The sequence below is a fragment of the Sceloporus occidentalis genome, unplaced genomic scaffold (genome assembly GCF_023333645.1).
Source record: "Sceloporus occidentalis isolate IW3139 unplaced genomic scaffold, rSceOcc1.0.p SCAF_75, whole genome shotgun sequence".
NCBI lineage: Eukaryota > Metazoa > Chordata > Lepidosauria > Squamata > Phrynosomatidae > Sceloporus > Sceloporus occidentalis.
In genome coordinates, this window is record NW_028317055.1 from 300,885 (window position 1) to 317,426 (window position 16,542).

At 45.2% G+C, this 16,542-nt stretch overlaps 1 protein-coding gene across 1 annotated transcript in view; it reads right to left on the reverse strand.

Annotated features, from left to right (window-relative positions):
- Positions 1-13,436: 13,436 nt before the first annotated feature.
- Positions 13,437-16,542, reverse strand: part of LOC149285885 (transforming growth factor-beta-induced protein ig-h3-like) — a 31,845-nt gene continuing 28,739 nt past the window's right edge. The window contains exons 15-17 of the mRNA XM_089494752.1: positions 16,171-16,247; positions 13,751-13,775; positions 13,437-13,477 (exon numbers count right to left, since the gene is read on the reverse strand). Of these exons, the coding sequence (XP_089350878.1) occupies positions 13,437-13,477; positions 13,751-13,775; positions 16,171-16,247 (143 nt within the window). The remainder of the gene's footprint in view (positions 13,478-13,750; positions 13,776-16,170; positions 16,248-16,542) is intronic.

Consider the following 16,542-nt stretch of genomic DNA (forward strand, 5'->3'; position numbering starts at 1 on the left):
CCACATGGGTTTTCCTCAGGAAGATCATGCCAAACAAATCTTATTGATTTTTTTGATTGGGTGACTAAAATAATTGATCAAGGTGGTGCAGTAGACATTGCGTATCTGGATTTTAGTAAGGCCTTTGACACTGTCCCACATAGAAGACTTATAAATAAACTGCAATCTCTGGGTTTAGATACCAATGTTGTTGAATGGATTAAGGAGTGGCTAAGTGACAGACAACAGAGGGTTGTAGTCAATGGCGGATATTCAGAACAAGGTCTTGTTACCAGTGGGATACCTCAGGGATCTGTACTTGGACCCATTCTCTTTAATATTTTTATTAGTGATATTGCAGATGGTCTTGATGGAAAGGTATGTTTATTTGCTGACGACACAAAAATTTGCAACAGGGTTGATGTTCCTGGAGGAAGAAGCCAAATGGCAAACGATCTAGGTAAACTGGAAAAATGGTCAGAGCTGTGGCAATTGGCATTTAATGTAGATAAATGCAAAGTAATGCACCTGGGGCATAAAAACCCAAGGGCAGAGTTTAGAATATTTGATACTGTCCTAACCTCAACGTGTGAGGAAAGGGATTTAGGGGTAATTATTTCTGAGGATTTAAAGGTAGGCAGACAATGCAGTAGAGCAGCAGGTAATGCTAGCAGAATGCCTGGTTGTATAGCAAGAGGTATTAGCAGTAGAAAGAGGGAAGTGCTCATGCCGTTGTACAGATCACTGGTGAGACCTCACTTGGAGTACTGGAGACCATATCTCCAGAAGGATATAGAAATGTTGGAGAAAGTGCAGAGAAGGGCTACTAAAATGGTTTATGGATTACAAGATAAACCTTACCAGGACAGGTTAAAGCTGTTTTTCCTTTACATGGGGGTGTTCCCCCCGATGTCAGTGGGAACGCCCCTGACGTCAGCGGGAACCATTTAAAATAACCAAATCTGTACAAGGCTGGAGCACACTGTGGCTACAAGCTGGATTTAAGATGACTGACGCACACTGGAGGCAAGGTCGGATTAAGAGCATCACGGGCCTGGTGCTGAGGATTTTAGTGGTCATTTTATGGAAATAAATAAAATAGACAGAATCTTAACTCCTTGGCATTGACGTGTACTGGATAAAGATGACATCAGAGATCGGCAGATAATACAAGATAAGATTCTATGTGATTGGACTGGGAGTAATCAGTACACTAAAAAAGTCATCATAGACGGGACGCCTGAAGCCACAATTTAGTGCCACTAATCCTTTAAAATAAATATGCAGATTCAAACAGAGTAAATAACACAAAACCTTTACTTTTGTCCTCTGAAGTGACTACAAATTAGGAGGGCGTTTTATCTCTGGATGTGAGGCGTGAGCTGCCCGGAACGGAGAGAATATAGGTGAGAACCCGGTATGCAGGTAACAACTTGGAGCACACCACGAAAAAACAGGAACGAAAGGAATAGCCGGGGCCTGGTACACGAGGTAGCACGTCAGGAATAGCCGGGTCTGGTACACGGGATAGCACGTCAGGAATAGCCGGGTCTGGTACACGGGATAGCATGTCAGGAATAGCCGGGGTCTGGTACACGAGATAGCACGTCAGGAATAGCCGGGTCTGGTACACGAGATAGCACTTAGGATAACAGGAAAACGAGGTATAGGGCACAATAACTGAGCACTGAATGAGTTTCAGTGCTCAGTTTTTAAACTTCCTGCCAGTGATCGCCACGCCCATAGACGTGACGGCAACGGCGGGGAACACAAAATTTGTAAGGGCGCGCGCGCGCGCTTAGGAACCACCACGCGGCCGGCTGAGGAGGACGGGGCAGCCGCGGCACGGGACCGTTTACCCGGAGCGGGTGAGTGCTGCTGGCGAGGACCCCGCCGTGGGTTCTGACACTGGATAAGTAAAAATGAAATAGTTCTATTTATTCCTGCAGTAAGTAAAGTGCCAGTAAACTGACACCCAAACACACACACCAGGACAGGCACTGTCACACCGACACCCGAAAACACACACCAGGAAAGGCTTGCCACACCGACACCGAAACACACACACCAGGACAGGCTCTGCCACACTGAAGCACGAAAAATTGATTTTCTACACTGCTTTGTCATTAGCCGTCCCTTGTGTATTGATGCCCCAGCCTGGCCCCCTTTTGAATTGATAAATGTGCCCCCCCCCACAACCTTGTGTATTGATTTATGTGCCCTGTGTGCATTTATGCCCCCACACCCTTGTATATTGATTTATATGATGCCCCAGCCCCCTTGTGTATTGATGCCCCCACCCTTTTTGTATTGGCTAATGTGATGCCCAACCAACCTCTTTGATGCCCCCATTGCCATGTGTATTTCCCCCAGCCACCCCCCTATTGATTTTGTAATGACACAACCCAGCCACCCCCTTTTGTATTATTTAATTTTTGTCCGAAGGGAATCCCCCCCCTTAAATATGGGTCCACTTTCCTATAACCCTTAACTATTTTTTGGTAATACTTACATTTTTGTGTTTTTTTTCCCCCTGCTGTCCATCCTCTCCCTGTCAGGAGGAACTCTTCTGTGAGCCCGCCCCCTTGAATGTCGTGTCTTAAAAGGGGCGAAGAGCTGAGCCACTGCTGCCACTGGGCGGCACGGTGTGTGCACGCCGGCCGCTTTAACTTCGTTAGGTGGCCCTTGTGTATTGATGCCCCAGCCTGGCCCCCTTTTGAATTGATAAATGTGCCCCCCCCCACAACCTTGTGTATTGATTTATGTGCCCTGTGTGCATTTATGCCCCCACACCCTTGTATATTGATTTATATATGGCCCAGACGCGAAGGCCAGAATGATGGTCTGCCGGCCCACCTGGAAATCTCCCGGGGGCCAGTCCAGCCCTGCTCACGCGGGCCACACCTCCGCGCTCTAGGGTATTTCAAATGTTGGTATTTTAAACTTTTCCATGCACAAATTTTTCAAACAGCCTTTATCATAGTTTGCAGTAGTATTTTTGTGTGTTTTTTTCTGCATGACCGGAGCGGTCACAGCCCATCCAAAGGTAAGTGTTTGGTGTCGCTGGATGCCTCCTGATCGAGGCATTCCAGCGACACCATTTAAGTTTAGGAGGCGATCAACGCTTTTAAAACGGGCGTCCGCCGCCATACAATGTATGGCGGCTGTTGACGCCCTGGGGAGGGGCCAGACATGGCCCCCGATGCCGATCTCGGCGTTACTGAATGCCTCGACATCGAGGCATTACAGTAACGCCGTTTAAGCGAAGAAAGTGATCGCTGATCACTTTCTAAGTTTATTTAATTTTTTGACGGTTCAGGACCGTCAAAGGTCATTTAGTGACCTTCCTGTCATGACGGTCCTGAACCGGCAAAGGTCGCGAAGGGGTTAATAATCTTTCATTTTATTTCATTTGTTTTGCTCACCTCAGTCCATCACTGAAGTGAACTTGTTGGGCTAGTGAGTGCAGCCGCATAAGTGCTGTGTTTTTTTTTGATCAGCAAGCAGTGACGTTAACTGTTTTGCAAAGATTTTCTCATTTATTTTACATTTTATTTCAATTTTATTAAAAGTACCCTTAGTGTTTTGCTCACCTCAGTCCATCAGTGAAGTGAACTTGTTGGGCTAGTGAGTGCAGCCGCATAAGTGCTGTGTGTTTTTGTTCAGCAAGCAGTGAAGCTAACTGTTTTGCTGTGACATTTTATTTTATTTCTAATTCTTTTCAAGAAAAATTGACTGTGACGAGCTGTACTAAGCAAAGCTTCAAGCTACTAGCTGTAGTACTAAAATACACTTTAATCTTAATCTATAATATATTATAAATAATATATAACAATATAAATTCTAATTCATAATCTATAATATAAGTAATTCTAATTCTAAATTCTAATTCATAATCTATATTCTTCTATCTATAATACATAATATATAAGTAAATTATTTCTAATCTATTAATATTATATAACTTAATATTAATTAATAAATCATACTGAATCTGATTTAACCTCACTTTAGCTTAGTGGGTTTGAGAGCATCTGCCTAGAGGTAGACTTATAGTAAGGAAATATAGCTTTAGGCTAGCATAGTAGTAGGCTAAGCTCTTAGGCCCGTGTAAATTCAAATTAAAAATAAAATACTGCTAGTTTTTAAATAGTTAATCTTGAGTTAATAATTTAAATAACTTTAGCACTTTGCCAGATTGCACACAACAGCACAGTGCAGTAGTGCATAGTTTTACTTTTTAAGCAGTAGCACTGAAGAGAACTTCCTCAAATTTTTTTGTCTTTAATTCATTTTTCCTTTTTTTATTTTTTTTTATTTTTTATTTTTTTATAGTTTTTTAAACACTACACTACACTACACACACAACACAAAATTTGGAATGGATCCTCCTTTTGGGACTAAGGAGGGACAAGCTCCATCTACCACCACCACCACCACCAGCACCACCACCAGTTCTAAGATGCAGCCTTTGCGTCAGTCTAGTCGGCCAAGTAGGCCAAGCTCTCGCTTATCATTTGGGGAAGCATTGCTTGAAGGATCATCAAGTAAAGGAAAGGCACCAAAAGCAGGCAGTAGTAGTGCGGCTAGGCCCACAAGCTCTATGGTTTTTTACGGAAAGCCTAAAGCACCAGAAGCACGTTCAAAGTTAAAGGGTAGCACAAGTAGTACCAGCCCAGTGACTAAAAAGAAGTGCCTTTTGCCCCAAGCAGCATCTTCCCCATCCACAAGCAGCATGCAAGGTACCAAGCAGAGCCAAATTAGCAGCAAGACTCAGAGGGGTCCCAAACAAAAGCGATCTCATTCCTTTGTAGGGAAAACCACCACCACCACCACCACCACCCCCACCGCCTCTACCACCACTAGTGCTGCGCCTACTGTTCCCACTGGTACCGCCACGCCATGTCCTCCTAGTACCTCTAGCAAGCCACCAAGTCCTTACAAAATTTTTGTAAAGACAGTTAGAGAGAGTGCTACACATAGTAGGACTCCACCTAGCGAGGTAGCGAGGTAGCCTGAGACTGAGAGGCCAAGTGCAGAGTCTATTCTTCCTGCTCGCACTACTACTAGTCACGAGTCTCACGACGATATCAGTCTTAGCTCCAGCCTAGCAGGAATTCCATTCGATCTGGCTAATGAAGAGCTAGACTATGAGCCAGAGGAAGTAGAGGAGATGAGTGGTCAGGAATCAGATTCCTCAGGGAGCAGTGTCCAAATGACTAGTGCACAATTTTCCCCTGAGCCTCCACCTTCTCCGCTACGATCATCACCATCACCACCACCAGCAGCAGCAGCAGCAGCAGCAAAACCTAGCAAATCTAAAGCATTTAGCAGTCCCACTATGGCCAGTACTGTTACCACCAGTCCCACCACCACTAGTTCTGCCTCTGTTCATCCACCCCGAGCAGTAGGAGCAGCACCCAAGGCACACTCCAAGGCTATGCGCGCCCCAATTTGGGAGCACTTTGAAAATGTTGAAGAAGGGCGCTATGGAAAGTGCAAACATTGTGGGAAGCTAATAAGCAGAGGGAAAGTGTCTGGCCATTTTACCAGTGCTAGCATGAAGCATCACCTCAGCACTCAACACAACGCTGTTCTATTGGGGAAAGATGCAGAAGTAAAACTTAGTGCAGGCAGCATAGCTGGTGGCCGTGGAAAAACCCCAACAGCTTCTTCTTCTGAGCCAATAGCAGCAGCAGCAGCAGCTAGTGCTGGCAGCCAGAGACCAAGGCAGGTTGGAGCACTGCATGTCCAGCCCACCCTGGAACAATTTGTGGCATTCCAATCCAAAAGGTCAATGCCCAAACAGCAGGCCAATAAAGTAACGCGACTGATTGGTCAGTTCATTGCTGTTGGAGGGGCATCCTTCTCTATGATCGAAGGGGAGCCTTTCAAACAATTGATGGCGGCTGTGGCTCCACAATATACAGTTCCGTCACGTTCCACTTTCAGCAGGAACATTGTCCCCTCATTGTATCGGTCCTGTGTTGCAGCAGTGAAAGAGGAGCTTTCCAAGGCTGCTGGTCAGTGTGTTCATTTCACTACAGATTTGTGGAGTGCACCTAGCGGCCAGCATGCCTTTCTTTCTTTGACAGAACACTGGTGGCAGCCCGGTGTGTCTAAGGAAGCTGCTGCAGCAGGCTACCGATCTTTCCTTCTCCATGCAGAAGTGATGGATGAAAAGCACACTTCCCAAAATATTCTGCATGCAATGAGGAAAATGTTTAGCCTTTGGGTGGGAGCAGAGGCGGGCACCAATGTTGAAGTTGGTTTTGTGGGAACTGACGGAGGTGCCAATATGGTGAAAGCGCTGCGAGATGGTCATATTGTTGGTGTGCGCTGTGCAGCCCACATCATCCATTTTGTAGTGAAGGCAGCAATGTCAGAAGGAACTAATGTGGCAGCAGTAGTTCTGTCCCGCTGCAGAAAGATCGCTGGGCACTTTCACCATAGTGTTAAGGCTAGCCAACTTTTGAGGGAAGAGCAAGAGAGGTCAGGTCTTCCCGTACACTGCCTACGCCAGGATGTCAGTACACGGTGGAACTCCACGTTAGACATGCTGGAGAGGATTTTGGAGCAGCAGAGGGCAATCCATAATCTTGCCTCAGAGCACAATATTGGGATTACCTCTCCATTGAATAGGGAGGATTGCACAGTGATCGCCCAGCTAGTGGCAGTCCTTAAACCATTCAGGGATGCCACAGAAAATTTAAGCTCAAACACTGCCAGTCTGGCCCAGGTAATCCCAGTGTTCTCCCATCTAGGCAGCAAGATGGATGTGTTCCTTGGAAGGTGGCACTCTACATACTGACGTAGCAGCCATAGCCAGGAAGCTGAAGGATCTGCTAAAAGTACACCTTCGCAAACGAATGGAAGAGAGTCCCGAAATGATGCTAGCGTGCCTTTGCGATCCAAGAATTAAGGGAAAGCTAGCTTTGAAATTTAATGTTCTCAGTAGCTACCGGGAGCAATTGGTCAACAAGGTGCGTGACTGGCAGCGTAAAATGGGAATGCTGTCCGAGGAGGGAGAGGTGCAGGAGGAGGAAGAGATGATGTGGTCTGCTACTCCTAGCAGCAGCATCAGCAGCAGTGCCACAAGCAGCACAACACAGCTGAGTGGAGCAGCTGCGTTTTGGGAAGAGGCACTTGGGAGTATAGTTGGACCATCTGACAGAGCTAGCAGCAGAAAGGAAAGTAGTGCTGCTGAAATGGTCAAACTTTACCTCTGTGAAGTTCCTTCTGCGCCTAATGTTGATCCTCTTAGCTACTGGGATGAAAAGAAGAGTGTGTGGCCTGCACTCTCATGGGTTGCGCAGCAGCTACTATCATGTCCGCCAACCACTGTTCAAAGTGAGCGCGTGTTTTCTATGACTGGAAACATACTGAGTCCACAGCGCTCACGCATGGCACCTCATCTCATGGAGCAGATTGCCTTTCTTAAATTCAATCTGCCCAAGTTGGGTTACCCAGCTCTTAGCTTGGAAAGTTAATTTCTTTTCTCTGTAATGTTTAAGGTAGTTTCTCCCCCTGGTTGCACGTGTTTGTGGTGTGGCAACGTCTGCTACCTCCGCCGGTGTAGCCAATTTACGCTAGGGCCTAGTGTCTGAGTTCTGGAAGTCCGCTCCCAAACGCCATGGACTGACAGACTTTCATGCTTTGCCCTGGGGTGAAACAGGTGAGCGGGTCGTCAATTGTCCACTCATTCACCTTTTTCCGTTTCCAACGCTGCTGCTGGTGGTGGTGCCAGTATCTTTTGCCAGTTCGCTTCCTGGCTGAAATCATGCCTCAAATGTCCCTAATGGAGAGGGTAGTTTCTCCCCCTGGTTGCACTTGCTGCGGTGTGGCAATGCCTGCTACCTCCGCCGGTGTAGCCAATTTACGCTAGGGCCTAGTGTCTGAGTTCTGGAAGTCCGCTCCCAAACGTCAAGGACTGACAGTCTTCGGATGCTTTGCCCTGGGGTGAAACAGGTGAGCGGGTCGTCAATTGCCCACTCATTCACCTTTTTCCGTTTCCAACGCTGCTGCTGGTGGTGGTGCCAGTATCTTTTGCCAGTTCGCTTCCTGGCTGAAATCATGCCTCAAATGTCCCTAATGGAGAGGGTAGTTTCTCCCCCTGGTTGCACTTGCTGCGGTGTGGCAATGCCTGCTACCTCCGCCGGTGTAGCCAATTTACGCTAGGGCCTAGTGTCTGAGTTCTGGAAGTCCGCTCCCAAACGCCAAGGACTGACAGTCTTCGGATGCTTTGCCCTGGGGTGAAACAGGTGAGCGGGTCGTCAATTGCCCACTCATTCACCTTTTTCCGTTTCCAACGCTGCTGCTGGTGGTGGTGCCAGTATCTTTTGCCAGTTCGCTTCCTGGCTGAAATCATGCCTCAAATGTCCCTAATGGAGAGGGTAGTTTCTCCCCCTGGTTGCACTTGCTGCGGTGTGGCAATGCCTGCTACCTCCGCCGGTGTAGCCAATTTACGCTAGGGCCTAGTGTCTGAGTTCTGGAAGTCCGCTCCCAAACGCCAAGGACTAACAGTCTTTGGATGCTTTGCCCTGGGGTGAAACAGGTGAGCGGGTCGCCAATTGCCCACTCATTCGCCTTTCCCAATGCTGCTGCTGCTGGTGGTGGTGGTGCCAGCGTCTCTTCTCTGCCAGTTCGCTTCCTGGCTAGTGTCATGCCTTAAATGTCCCTAATGGAGAGGGTAGTTTCTCCCCCCTGGCTGCGTCTGTTTGCGGTGTGGCAACGCCTGCTACCTCCGCCGGTGTAGCCAGCTTACGCTAGGGCCTTGTGTCTGAGTTCTGGAAGTCCGCTCCCAAACGCCAAGGACTGACAGTCTTTGGATGCTTTGCCCTGGGGTGAAACAGGTGAGCGAGTCGCCAATTGCCCACTCATTCACCTTTCCCAATGCTGCTGCTGGTGGTGGTGGTGCCAGCGTCTCTTCTCTGCCAGTTCGCTTCCTGGCTAGTGTCATGCCTTAAATGTCCCTAATGGAGAGGGTAGTTTCTCCCCCCTGGCTGCGTCTGTTTGCGGTGTGGCAACGCCTGCTACCTCCGCCGGTGTAGCCAGCTTACGCTAGGGCCTAGTGTCTGAGCTCTGGAAGTCTGCTGCCAAACGTCTAAGACTGACAGTGTTTGGGTGCTTTGCCCTGGGGTGAAACAGGTGAGTGGGTCGCCAATTGCCCACTCATTCGCCTTTCCCATTTTTCACTGCTGCTGCTGGTGGTGGTTGTGGTGGTGGTGCCAGCATCTCTTCCGTGCCAGTTTGCTTCCTGGCTAGAGTCATGCCCAAAATGTCCCTAACGGTAAGGGCAGTTTCTCCCCCCTGGCTGCCTCTGTCTGCGGTGTGGCAACGCCTGCTACCTCCGCCGGAGTGGCCAGCTTACGCTAGGGCCTAGTGTCTGAGCTCTGGAAGTCTGCTGCCAAACGTCTAAGACTGACAGTGTTTGGGTGCTTTGCCCTGGGGTGAAACAGGTGAGTGGGTAGCCGATTGCCCACTCATTCGCCTTTCCCATTTTTCACTGCTGCTGCTGGTGGTGGTTGTGGTGGTGGTGCCAGCATCTCTTCCGTGCCAGTTTGCTTCCTGGCTAGAGTCATGCCCAAAATGTCCCTAACGGTAAGGGCAGTTTCTCCCCCCTGGCTGCCTCTGTCTGCGGTGTGGCAACGCCTGCTACCTCCGCCAGTGTAGCCAGCTTACGCTAGGGCCTTGTGTCTGAGCTCTGGAAGTCTGCTGCCAAACGTCTAAGACTGACAGTGTTTGGGTGCTTTGCCCTGGGGTGAAACAGGTGAGTGGGTCGCCAATTGCCCACTCATTCGCCTTTCCCAATTCTGCTGCTGCTGCTGGTGGTGCCAGCGTCTCTTCAATGCCAGTTTGCTTCCTGGCTAGTGTCATGCCTCAAATGTCCCTAATGGTAAGGGCAGTTTCTCCCCCCTGGCTGCCTCTGTCTGCGGTGTGGCAACGCCTGCTACCTCCGCCGGAGTGGCCAGCTTACGCTAGGGCCTAGTGTCTGAGCTCTGGAAGTCTGCTGCCAAACGTCTAAGACTGACAGTGTTTGGGTGCTTTGCCCTGGGGTGAAACAGGTGAGTTAGTCGCCAATTGCCCACTCATTCGCCTTTCCCATTTTTCAATGCTGCTGCTGGTGGTGGTGGTTGTGGTGGTGCCAGCATCTCTTCTGTGCCAGTTCGCTTCCTGGCTAGAGTCATGCCCAAAATGTCCCTAATGGTAAGGGCAGTTTCTCCCCCCTGGCTGCGTCTGTTTGCGGTGTGGCAACGCCTGCTACCTCCGCCGGAGTGGCCAGCTTACGCTAGGGCCTTGTGTCCAGGGCCGGCCGAAGACTTAACGCCGCCTGGGGCGAAGTTTAAAACGCCGCCCCCCCCCGCCGACGCCGGGGGGGGGGGGGGGCGGCATTTTAAACTTCGCCGACGGCATAATCTACGACCCCCCCCCGGTACTTACCTTTAAACAGTCCTGCGGCGAGTCTCCCTGCTCTGCCACGGTGCCGGCTTGTAATGCTGAGCGCCGGAAATTGACGTCACTTCCGGCGCTCTGCATTACAAGCCGGCACCGGGACCGAACAGGGAGACTCGCCGCAGAGGAGAGAGAGAGAGGGGCGCCGAGCGGGTAAGCTAAAACCACTCGGTGCCCCTCTCTCTCTCCTCCGCTTCAAAAAAAAAAAAGCGCTTGGGGCGGCAAAGTGCCGCCCCTTCTAAAGTGCCGCCTGGGGCAATTGCCCCAGTCTGCCCCATTATAGGGCCGGCCCTGCTTGTGTCTGAGCTCTGGAAGTCCGCTGCCAAACGTCTAGGACTGACAGTGTTTGGATGCTTTGCTCTGGGGTGAAACAGCTGAGTGGGTCGCCAATTGCCCACTCATTCGCCTTTTCCATTTCCTTTTCCATTTCCATTTCATTATTTTCCTTCTGATACACAACCAACCAACCAAACATAACACACACAATAACACATAACACATATAACACACAGTGACAACACACATAACACACATAACACATACACGTACAATGCACAAATCACAAGGACCTTTCCTCTTGTTATTTGTCCTGGCCTTCACTTCTACACTCACTAGCATTAACGCTATAACTCACACTTCATACTATAACATTTTTCCATCCACATACCTGCCAACAGACCCAACTTTTTCAGGGACAGTCCTGCTTTTTTCCAGTCCTGTCCCATCTAATTTAGCTATCTAGGTATGCAAATACACGTTGGTAGTTATAGCTCGGTAGGTAGCACTAGTATAAACATTAAATAAATATAATAAAGTACTAAATAATAAATCTAACTTTAAAATACATTTAAATAAACCCCTTAATTTTTTAAAACCCATTAAAATTAAAATTAAATTATTATTTAGACATAAAGATTTAACCAAACCAGTGCACTGCAACTAATCTTAAACATAACCGTACATTAACCCTAAGCTATTTTTTAGTTCTTGTCCAACATTTTTCCATCCGCATACCTGCCAACACACCTAAGATTTTGGTGGACAGTCCTGCTTTTTTCCAGGTTGGGTTGTTGCAAAGTATGCCATTGTGAATAGGTAGCAAATGTTAGGCATGTATTACAAGTGGTCCAAAATCAATTTAAAAATGTAAAATAATCCCTATTCTTTTATTAAGCATCTATGGATGATGATCTTGTGTATGATAAACGGAGGCCAAGTTCCTTGGAGCATTTGTCTCTAGGTCATTTTGTGTACAGTACACCTCAGTACGTGTGTGCAACTCTATTGGTCGTTTCGGCAGGGGGCTGGCCTGCCATCAACGAATGAAGTGCGTTCTGCAATTCACTCGTTGATGCCAGACCAGCCCCCTGACGAAACGACCAATAGAGTTGCACACACGTTCCTTCACGGCAGCTGCTGCTGCTCCGATGTGTTGTTAACCGCGTATTAACCCCTGCTAGGCAACCGGGAAGGGAACCAAGATTAAACGAGCACGAAGAATGTCCGCGAATATTCGCCCGAAGAGAAGACAGGAACGGGCGAATATTCACGGAATACGAAGGTTTTTTTCCCCCCGAAGACGAGCACGAAGACGAACACGAAGAGCCCCCTGGTGCCCAAGTCTAATAATGACACATGTTAATGTCAATATTAAATTTTTTTATTCTGCTGTTTGATTTTAACACTGTTTGTTCATTAAATTATTTTAAAGAAACAAAAAATATTGTTTTTTATGCAATTAGCCGAAAAGATTATTGGTCAACTAATTGATTATGAAAATAATTGTTAGTTGATTTAAAAGAGCTTAGTGACGCAGAAACCAGCTGGATGCACTGTGACCGCTCCGCCACTGAGAGAGATTTTTGCTCTTGCAAGATGACAGCATCCTTAAATTAAAAAAAAAGTTTCCAGACCCTCCTGAGATCTCTAGTGCATTCAACCATGCAAGATACACAGGTTATCATTGACAAAGTCCTGGTTTTATCATCTTTTGTTCCAATAAACTTTCTTTATCTTCAGTCATTGTCAGTAGGGTGACTTTCTTTGCACAGTTAACACACTGAGCTGATTCTTTACGGTATTGCTGGAGGGGACTGAGTGCCAGCCTCCTTCCATAGGCCCATAGGCTCTGGTACGTTTCCCAAACGTGTTTCCAAAATGTGTGGTGTTACTCTCCATCGGATCAGGACTTACGGGACAGAGACCTCCACTATTCTGTGTACCTGGATCCAGCAGGTTTCAGTCAGGGAAACGCCTGTGTTTAACATCCTCCCCACAGACTACAATAGCAACCCCCTACTGCGCTGAGGTGAGCTGAGTGCAAATACTGAGCTGAAAGGAGGACCTAATGGAGAACTTTGTGTGGCTTGCTGTGTCTATTGTATGTATATGACCCCCTTGTACTGTTAGAAAATAAAACATGTTTGATTTTGAGATCAATAAAAAATGTATTACATAATTATTTAATGTAAGTAGTAAGAAGAAACAAATAACTATGGTCTTCTACTTTTTTCTTAAAACGTGCCTCTTTAAAATTATGAAATATAACTTATAAAAATGTGTTTTGCATATAATTGTGTACTTGGATGTGCTAACAAATACATAAAACAAACAAAACTAATTATTGTTTTGGCAATTTAGACAAATTTATTTTTTATATATCAAAGAATTAAAAGACATACATGGGGACACAGACAAATTTACTATTCTTCATTAAGGTTTACATTTTTTCATTAATATTTTCTTGGATGAAAATTTGCATCATAGACTGATTTTTCTTACCACATTACTGCTAATACAAGTGTATGTTTTCTTACATCACTACAATAGATATCTAGCAAAATAATTATAATACGCAAGTGTGGTCACAGAGTGGTATTTAGAGCTCTTACATTTTCACATAAAAAATCTATCCAAAATAGTTGCATACAAAATAGTGACATTGTTGTTATTACATATCCAGAAGAACAAATGGCAGAAGTGTCTTTTCGCCCAAAAACTAAGGTTTATTGACGTCTTCTTGGCAATAATTTAGAATTTGCAGGTGCTGGAGAAAAAAAAACTAAATAAGTAAACCACAGGATACATATTTAAACACTTTATAGTGTGTGGTTTCAAACAATGGTTTCCAACTTTTTTACCTCTTTATTACATAAGGAATCCCCATATGTTGAGCAGAAAGCTACCTTACATAAGACATTTTGTAATGTAAGACATGCACCATTAGAGGCATTGCTGTCTCTTCAACAATTAAAAGGCACAGGAACGTAACATTATTTTGTTCTGTATTAAAAACATAGAGGTTATAGAGTTTTTTTACCTAATCGAGCACTCCTCTGGGAGATCTGGGGGAAAAAGTGACATATATTTAGCATTGTGGTGTGAAAAAAACCATACAATAAATGTCTAACAGTTTGTTCCCAGTATAGGATCCGACTGAAATAAGCAAACTTTGTAGCCATTCTAATTGTAAACATGGTGCCAGTGCACCATGTTTACATTGCCTATGAACAAACAGATATAATTTAACCCCTTCAGTCCCCTATGGATGTACCGGTACCTCCAAAAAAAACTCATCCCAAGAATCCCCTATGGATGTACCAGTACGTCATGCACTTCTTGCAGCGGCAGGGACACATCCCTGCCACTGCACGGGAGACTCCCCCCTGGACTCCCCCCCTGACAGGAGAAGCCGGCATCGCGGGCTTTCTGCTGCCCGATCTCCTGTAACAGCTTCTGGCATGCCTGATCAGGCACAAATGCTGCGATCTCTATGCAAGTCTGTGGGGACTGGGAGGAGAGTGCTGAGAAAACGAAGAAATAAACGGTCAGTCATTTAAAAATATACAATAAATAATAATAGTAAAAAAACAATAAAGTGAGCTAAGTGATGTCAAGAGGACCTCTTTTAAAAAAAAATATATATATAAAAAATACAAAAAATAAAATAAAAAAATGAAAAAAAATATATAAAAAAGATAATAATAATAAAAAAATTCAATAAACCTTACATCCCATTGCCCTAGCACAACATCTACCCAGTAGATCCTGCCCCCGTTCACAACCCCCAAACCATAAGCATACAAATTCTACAAAAAATGTACACCTTAAAGTATGTTCCCTATAAGTGCTGGGAAAGTATGGAAAAATCTATATAAATCAGGTATTTCTGAAATCAGGACACCTGAATTGATAAACTTGGAGGGGATTTTCCATCACTTGTGAGGGTTCAGGGGGAAAATTAAAAAAAAAATAGTTTTTTTTTTTCTAATTTTCTCTAGTTTTTACTAAATTTCTCATGCTAAATTCTCAGCTAATCATCCAACTATGGTATCAAAAGAAAGCTCTATCTCTCCTTAAAAAAACAATATATAGTTTACATGGGTACACAGGAAAAGAGAATAATCGCTGAACCGACATAAATGGCAAAATTGCTCCGGGACACCCCTGGGATTGAAGAGGTTAAGTCACACATTATTTACTTAAGTTTTACAAACAAACTTGAAGCCAATGATTACTCATATATTACACTACCACTATACATTCTTTGTGCCTAAGTGAATTGGTGTTTACTGAGCTAATGTCAACAAGGCCCATAGTGGTTCTAAAGTTTAACAATAAGACTCTATCCAATGTGCATTTTACAAAGAGTCTTAAACAATTATTTGCATTGCTCTATAAATATATCAGTGTTAATGCATCAAGATCATGTCAGCTAACTTAATTTTTCTTTTGATTGAGAGTTAATAGCCCAGGGAGTTGTTATTGATTATTATTATTATTTATAATAATGAGGGCCCTCCTCACCTGTTGTTTTTGTACGTCATATTGTTATGTTACATACTACTTGTTATGTCCTGTCTACCCATTGTACAGCGCTACGGAATTTGATGGCGCTATATAAAACAATAAATAATAATAATAGGAGGCAGAAGGTTATCATGATCATGATAAGATGGGCTTGTTCTGTTCTGGCGACACCATCTCCATGGATCAGTATTGGGATGTTTTAATATTTTTTATTAGTAATATTAGAGAGGTATAGTATTTTTTTGCAGATTATACAAAGGTCTGTAACAGGGTAGATGAGTGAACAACTCAAATGGCAAATGATTTAAGTAAATTAAAAGAATGGTCAAGATTGTAGCAGCTGCAGTTTAATGATAATAAATGTAAAATAATGCACTTGGGACATAAAAATTCCAGGGTAGAATATATCACTGGGGACACAGAGGGACTTAGGAGTAATTATTTCTGATGACTTAAGCATTTCTGCAACAAAACATTTGAATAAGCAAGCAGGATGCTGGGTTGCGTAGAGAGAGGCATTAGTAGCAGGAAGAGGGAGGTGATTATGCCACTTTACAGATCTCTAGTCCATACTTCTGGAGATGGTGTCGCCAGAACTCTACGCAATACTCTAGGTGAGGACCACCTAGAACATTGTGTGCGGTTCTGGAGACACCATCTCCGGAAGGATATTGACACATTGGTGAAAATCTTTGAAGCCCTCCTCTAAGCTATCAGGAGAGATTAAAGAATCTTACTATGTGTGGCTTGCAGGAAAGAAGAGAGAGGGAATTTAAACAGGCATGGGACCTGTCCTCACTATAGGACCTGATCAAAGACCGATAGAGGTTTAATCCCCTCACAAAAGGGGCAGACTAATTGTGCCGAATGGTTCTTATCTGCCATCAAATTCTATGTTTCTATGCTTCCTTCTTTCTCAAGTTAATTTACCTTGGAATATGCAGCAGCTTGACGAATTATTTCTAGTCCAGAATCCGATAGCTCATCTCCTCGTTCTTGTGTTTTTGCTAAAAAAGAGGAAGAAGAAGAAAAAAAAGAATAAATTATTTAATTATTTACATAATATTATTATTTTACACTAACTATATTATTACCTTATATATAAAGGAGGCCAGCCAAGCAGCACCAGTGTCACACAGATGTTTGTGCGGCCTGACAGCCGCCCAATGCTGACCCGCAGCTTACTGCTGTGGAGTTTGTACACTGCAAGGAAACACTCTGTTTCTCCTTTGAGTAAGCTGCAGGCCCACATTAGGCTGCCGTCGGGCTGCATAGACATCAACAAGGCTCCAAAGTAAATTG